We start from the raw sequence: 7693 nt of genomic DNA, 5'->3' as shown, positions 1-7693 counted from the left end.
GCTCTGCATTTGACATGCTGGGGAATCCAAGCCCAGAGGGGCTCCCTTTCCCCAGACCCTACTGCTTCTCCTCCAGTACACCCCATCTGCTCTGAGCTCTCTAGGTCTTGTTGGGGAGGGAGGTCCTCTGGGGCACCCTGCTACTCTCCACCAGGGCCCTGGGCCACCACCTCCAGGCTGCAAATTGCCCCAGGTTTGTTTTCTTTGGCTCCCTCATTAATGAGTTCCACAGGACAATGCTAAGTCTAGTTAGGCAGCCTTAATTGGTTTAGTTACAACAAGATAATTCCTTTTTTCTTCTCTCGGAGGCCTTTTTGTTTAAAGACATTTTAGCTGGAAGATGCTAATTATCAATGAGGAGAAAGTGACACCTGAAGAGTTCATTTTCCATCTTGGTCCTTGGTGTCTCCTTTGAACTCCCCCTCCCCGGCCCTCTTTCCCACTTCATCACTTCTCCCCCACCATCATAAAAGAGAGCTCTGCCCTGGCTGGCGGCAGAACTTTCTTTCTCACTTGCCAGGGAGCCGTTCTCTCTGCAGCTGTCCCCCAGGCATGGACAACCTGCGTGAGACCTTCCTCAGCCTCGAAGAGGGCTTGGGCCCCTCGGACAGCCCCGGCCTGCTGTCCTCCTGGGACTGGAACAACAGGGCAGGGCCCTTTGAGTTGAACCAGGCTTCCCCCACCCAGAGCCTGTCTCCGGCTCCCTCGCTGGAGTCCTATTCTTCTTCTCCCCGTCCAGCTGTGGCTGGGCTGCCCTGTGGGCACGGAGGTGCCACCAGCGGGGGCAGTGGGACGGGTGGCCTGGTGGAGGTGGACTACAATATGTTAGCCTTCCAGCCTGCGTACCTGCAGGGCGCTGGGGGCCCCAAGGCCCAGAAGGGCGCCAAAGTCAGGATGTCTGTGCAGCGGAGACGGAAGGCCAGCGAGAGGGAGAAGCTTCGGATGCGGACCTTGGCCGACGCCCTGCACACCCTGCGGAATTACTTGCCCCCTATCTACAGCCAGGGGGGCCAGCCGCTCACCAAGATCCAGACGCTGAAATACACCATCAAGTACATCGGGGAGCTCACGGATCTCCTCAACGGCGGGAGGGAGCCTCGGCCCCAGAGCGCCTGAGCCCCGGACCCCGACACATCCCAGCCCCTGGGCAGGGGAGGGACAGGACAGCTTTAAAGACCTGGACTAGCTCACGGAACAGCGGCACATAGGTTTCTTATATATAGTAAGCGTGGTGACTTTGTCGTCTGCAAACTTGTGAGGGAATTCCCACTGGACTTGTTGAAGCCACCAGAACACTTAAAAGCCAGACAAGCAGGTATTTGGCTTCCAGTTTTCCCACGGTTTCTCAGGAGAGGAGCCCGTAGCAAAGAGACCGATTGCTGGGCCCTTCTCTGCCCGTCCAAGGTATTTTAAAGGATCAATGATTTGGAATGCATTGTGTCAATAATGTAAAATTGTTACAATTGATCTTCTCTCACTATTTCGGTGGCGGGAGCTTTCTTTCTGTGGCTAACTCACCCATATTTTGTGTAGCAACCTGCCTGACATCTGGATTCTTATTTAGAAAGATTTGCATCAAGTAAAGGGCTATAGCATTCTTGTTTTTATTTTGTCTGTGTGCTTGTGTGTGCTTGTGTGTGTGTGTGTGTGTGTCTGTACCCTCGTGTGCTTGTGTGTGACTAAAATCATGCCTTTTCTTTTGCAGGAACCCAAATCACGTAGCTGCAGAAGGAATTAGCATCATGGTAAATAGCAAGGCCCAGGCAGACAGGCTGCATTGAGATAGAGTGAAGTAAAGGCGGGCACCTCTTCTCTTAATGCAGGGGACAGGGTGCCTGGAGATGAACAGATAAGAAGGAGGAGGGAGTGGGGGAGGACTCAGCCCCACAGGGTGGGCCTGAAGTAGGGCTTGGGGCAGACACTCCCTGTGCCAGGCCTGGTATGAAAATAACCTCCCTGAATCCCTTCACTTGCTCATTTCTCAAACGAAGTGATTGGTTCAAAAAGAATAAGAGACTATTTTAATTCTATAGATGAGTGAAAGGGTTGGGATTAGAATTCAGGTCTGTCTCTATCAACGCCCCCCCCCCCCCAGAGGTATCTGTTCTTCCCACACACATCCTCCCCTCCTCTCCACCACCCCCCACTCCACATGCACTTATACACAAACACAGGCTCCTGTGCACGGTGCCCTGTCTCAGGCTGCGTGATACCCACTCTCAGCTTGGCCAACGTGAATGGCACAAGGCATTGAAAAGGGGACTTTGCATGGAGGAGATTCTCAAAACCTTTGAATTAAGGAGTTGCTTTTTTTTTTTTTTTTTTTTAGGTTGCATTTTTCTCCCAATGGTTATGAACCATTTGCATTTTTTTCAATGACTAGTCTGTTAAGGTTTCCAGTCGTTTCTTTTCCTATTGGTGCTTTTTCCCTTTGTAATGACACATTAACAAAAGCAGTAGGTGTGTTACAATTTAGTGTATAACTTCTCCACGTTTTTCCTTTGTGGATACACAATAAATATAGGCATATATACATTTAAAAATGCCGGTGTTGCATAATTTGTTTAATGAGTCACCTTTTGAATAATATTTAGGTTGTTTCAGTTTTTTGTTACAAAAAAAATGTAACAAATATCGCAGACAACTAGCTTTATCTACAGATATTTTAAGTAGCTTGGGAATTTCCCAGAAATGGGATTCCTGCACCAGAGTATATGCACATTTTCAACTTAAATAAAGACCATTAGATGATTTTTATAAAAGTTTGCAGTTATTTACGGTCCCTCTAACATTATACAAAAGAACCAGCTGTCCCACATTGTCACTGGATATGACAATCTGCTGAATATTTAATGGGTAAAAAATGGTTACATCACGGCTAATTTTAATTTCTCCATCTACTATTTGAGATGGTGCATCTGTTTTTGGGTTTTTTTGTTTTGTTTTTTTTACTTTATGTGACTTTTGTTCATTTTGGTTGCTCTGCTGTGACTTGTCCATTTATGTTCTTTGTTATTTTTCTATCGTGTTATTCGTCTTTTTGTTAATTTGGGAGAGTTGTACATTATACATATTGAAAATATTTCCTCCCGATCTATCATTTTTGTAGATAGTCCTTATTTATGGTATCATATATTTATGATTTTGATGATGGTATCTTTTTGCTCTAGGAAGCTTTTCATTTTTATACGATCAAATCTCTCCCCTTTTTGTGGCTTACGTGTTGTTTCCTTTTGCTTAATTTTTCCCAGTTCCAAGGCTATCCAAACATTCTGATTTTTTTCAAATATTTTCATAGCTGTATATGTAACTTTTTAAAATAGGCATTATGCACTATTTATTTATTTATTTATTTTTAGTAGTTTCCATGCCCAGCATGGAACCCAACATGGGGTTTAAACCCATGACCCTGAGATCAAGATCCTGGCCGAGATCAAGAGCGGGATGCTCAACTGATTGAGCCACCCAGGTGCCCCTATATGTATCTTTAATGTCCCTGCATTTTATTTTTTTGTCTATAGTGCAAAGAAGGAATCTAACTTTATTTCTGATTAGTGTTCTTATAACTGAAGAATACATATATATTGTTATCAAGAGCGATGAGCTGTGGTGAGGGACAGTTGCTAAAATGTCATTCTATGTATACAAACCTTCATCAACTTCTCATATATTTGTTGCTAGTGCTTTATAGAAGAAATGAGAAAGTGTTGGACTGTATCAAGATTTTCTTCATGTATAGATATTCATGTGAGAGTGTATGTTTGTGCACATGTATCTATATATGTATTTGTGTGTATGTGTGTGTGGTTTCATGTGTTGAGGAGGAGGATTAGGGAAGATAGCAATATGGGGAAGGGATGTCTAGGGATGTCTAGGGGTTTACAAGTAGCTCGGGTAATTTTGGTTGCCCTTGGGGACCAGATACTGTGGATGAGGAGAGGAGTTGCTTGTCCTCACTCTCCAAATATCTGAAAAGCCACAGACTCATCTACTAGCTGGGGTGGCCCTCAGGGCTCCTAAGGTGTCCACGGAAGGGGAGGCATTTGGAAAATGAGGAGAAGCTGACAGCTTTGTGGGAGGCGCCTCTGGCTCTGGGCCTTGTCACACAAACATGGCGGAGCTTTGCACAGAAGGAGCCCGCCCCAGACAGGCTCTGCAGCTCCAGCCCTGCCCAGGAGCGGCAGCTGTTCATCAGCCTTTGACTTGGGCAGCAATCCCGGTGAAGATGCCTCTCCTGTGGGGGAGGATAGCTGGACCAGCTCCCTGATTCCTCTAGAGAGCCCTTAGAAGCAGCTGGCTCAGGCAAAGCTCATAAATAGGGAGAAGTTATTTCTGGTGCTTGGACAGAGAACCACAATTTGTGTGTGTCTACTATGTGGTGGTCAGATTTTCATCTTTATGATTTCGGTAATCCTCCTAACAATGCCAGGAGCTGGGCATGATTGGTCCCATCTTGAGGATGAGGAAACTGAGATTTGGGCCAGCTCCACAGCGCAAAACTCCACGATTAGCTAGTGGCACGTGGTAAACTAGCGAGCTGGAGAGCTTAGCTTGAAGTCCAAAGCTTGGGCCCTTCTCCGAGTCATGCTGCCTTTCCTTCCAGCTCACCTCAGGTCAGTGTGGGCTGGGCAGTAGAGAGCTTTCTTGCCAAATGCTCGCTGCCGGGGTTCTCGACTGTTTCTCTGCTGCCCCATCTCTGGTACCCTCATTTCTTTCAACCATCAGAAGCATTTCTGATGAGGCTGTCATTCCCCTTGTCTTCTAAATTATTTCCCTTTGAACTTCTGCCTCTGCCCCCAACATTTCCTCAAAAATTCCTTTCACTTCCTTGCTGGCACCTAGGTCGAACCACCGAGGAAACCTGACTTCTGCTCATTTGTGTTCAATAAAGGGTTCCACAGTTCACGCCCGGCTGAGGTTTCAATTGTTCTTCTTGTGGTTTCTGCTGCATTAGCTAATTGGGAGAGAGGCCAGAGCAGGGATAGGGGAGATCCTTTGCAAATTGACAAGTAGACAGAGATACCTTTACTTTAGGATATTTAAAAAAAATCAACAGTGAAAGAAAATGCATATGCAAGTGGGTTTGGGTGTCATTGCCTTTGGGTCCTGTTATAATAGCTTAGTACGTGCCTACTCCGAGGAGTCATTTGCTTCCAATACACGCTCCAGGCTGCAAAAAGGGCTGGGCATTGACCCCAGGCTGGCTTGAAGGCACCCAGAATTTGGTGCTCTCCTCTTGTCCTTCTCTGACAATCTGAGAGGCATCTACCTCAGAAATGAAATATTGAAGCCAAAACAGCGCCTCTTAGAGTAACCGGAAGGACTTGATCTTGATATTTCGTTTCCAGAAAGGTCCTTAAACTGTGAGAAGGAAGAAAGCAAAGAACTTCCGAGGAAGTGGGGAAAACGACAATTATTTGTCTCTTGGGTTTGGAAACCATTGACCCTCTTTCCTTTAGCAGAGTCTCCTATCGTGTTCTTCTGTAAATGAACTCTATTGACTTCTGCTTTTCTTCATTAAGTGAAGAGGGGAGGAGGGCAGGGCCGGGGTCAGGGAAGTTGTAGGAAAGCACCACCGTGGGCTGCTCCCAGCATAGCCAACAACCCTTGTGGATTCATCATCTGAGGTGTCAGGCTCAGGGCCAAGGTCTCTACATACTTGTTCGCCTTCAGACTTGACAGCTAACAATAGCACATTGCTATTATTAGCCCATTTTGCAAATAAAGAAACAGGGTCAGAGAGGTCAAGTCACCTTGCCGAGGTCACATAATTGGTGCCGAACCTGGGTTCCGCCAGATCTGCTTGACTCATTCTTTTGGCGATTCTAGACTCCATCTGCCAGGAATGAAGCAAACAAACAATAGAAAAGTCTTTGCGTTCGAGCCTTTCCCAGGAGCCTATGCTCTCATTCGAAAAAGCTTGTATTCGCATTTGCATGGTCCAAACAAACTTATTAGGATTTATACAGATCAAGACGTAGTTTCATTTGCGATATCCTTTCTAGTCCCCTCCTACATGATTTGGGGCATGATCCTTCTCTCTTATGAAACGGAATGTGAGAAAAGTGTGGGGCTTTCGTCACAACTTTGGGGCATTTGTATGCCTCCAGAGGTATCGTAAACTAGATTTCAAGAAATACCCGTTCTTAGGAATTACCACTTATACCCTCTTTTTTTTCAGTTTCTTGTAGACACGAAATAACAAAACTAAAAACGGCAATTATAATGATAATAACAATTACTATTTACTGTGTGCTTACTTGTGGTAAGGCACTGTTTTTTTTTAATTTTTAAAAAGGTTTTATGTATTGTTTTGAGAGAGAGACAGAGAGACAGCATGAGTGGGGCGGAGGGGCAGAGAGAGAGGGAGAAGCAGACTCCCCACTGCGGGGCTCGATTCCAGGACCCTGAGATCATGACCTAAGCCAAAGTCAGACGCTTAACTGACTGAGCCACCCAGGTGTCCCAGGGCACTGTTCTAAGTACTTTACCTGAAATAACCCCTCTGAGGTGAGAAATAGCTACTTGAACAACTCTATAAAATAAAGACTAAAGTGCCCCATTTTATAGATTGGGAAGTTGAGGCACCGAGAGGTGAAAGCTTATCTAAAATCGTGCAACTTGGCAGCAGCAGACCTAGGACTCAACCCTGGGCAGTCATGCTCCCCACTAGGCCCTTACTACCATTCCAGTTGTGTCTTCGTGCTGCTTTCCTGATTACAAAGCATTTTATTTACATTATCCTGCTTAATTCTTATCTATACCTCATTATATATGAAGCTGAATAGGGACTGTTACGTCCACTTTACAGATGAGGAGATTAAGGCTCATCATGATGAAATATCACAACTATTAATAAATGACAGAGCCAGCATCAGAATTCAAAATTTTAAACTCCTAGTCTGGGTCTTTCTGGCTAAACGCTTCTGTCTCCTGAGGATATCCAGTTGTGCCCCGAAGCCTGCCCCCAAAGGCACCCTCATAAAGACAGAACAACAAAGTGTGCTCTATGGTCCATTTCTTCTCGGTGGGTTTTGCAGGGAACGCTTTTGAATTTTTAAGTCTAATCAGCATGCACACAGAAAACAATCAACATTCGCAGGTGGGGTGAGGAAATCCTAAACTTTTGAACAAAATTTTGTTCCCCTTCGTAATTCAAGAATTTGCATCCCAGGAGCCCCCCATCACTATTTTAACCGCATGTCTAATTAGCAGACATTTAAGTAACTGCAGGTCGAGGATACTGACAAGCATCATCATGTGTAAAAGCCGGGAGGTCTGTGAACGCACCAGAATTTGGGGGGTCTGATGTGGGCTGGTTTGGCTGAAGTACGGAGTCAGTCTGGAGGTGCAGGGGGAGGAGAACTGGCAGGAAAGCAGGGGCCACGCACTGAGGGCTGGACATCCTTCAAGCCGTGAGGAAGCTGATTCTCAGCCTGAGCGAAGCCCCTCTCACTCCTGGGCTAACTTGGGTAGTTATTTCTCCAGGTTCCAATCAAAGCCCCGGGCCTATGGGGCCCCTCTGGTGGCTCAGTTGGTTCAGTGTGGGACTCTTGATTTGGTTCAGGTCATGATCTGAGGGTCCTGAGATCGAGCCCCACATGGGGCTCAGCTTGGAGTCCTCCTTCCCTCCTCCCTTTTCCCCTTCCCCCTGCTCGGCGGGGTCTCTCTCTGTCTCTGTCTCTCTCTCATT

At 46.2% G+C, this 7693-nt stretch overlaps 1 protein-coding gene across 1 annotated transcript; it reads left to right on the top strand.

Annotated features, from left to right (window-relative positions):
* The first annotated feature begins 552 nt into the window (after positions 1-552).
* On the top strand, positions 553-1116 carry MSGN1 (mesogenin 1). Its single transcript, XM_045807128.1, has one exon. It carries the CDS (start codon positions 553-555, stop codon positions 1114-1116), a length of 564 nt encoding a protein of 187 aa, XP_045663084.1.
* The last annotated feature ends 6577 nt before the right edge of the window (positions 1117-7693 follow it).

Source organism: Ursus americanus, chromosome 7, assembly GCF_024610735.1.
Source record: "Ursus americanus isolate L20-20 chromosome 7, mUrsAme1.1.p, whole genome shotgun sequence".
Lineage (NCBI taxonomy): Eukaryota > Metazoa > Chordata > Mammalia > Carnivora > Ursidae > Ursus > Ursus americanus.
Note: the sequence above shows the minus strand (reverse complement) of the source record. Positions and strands in the feature narration are given on the sequence as shown.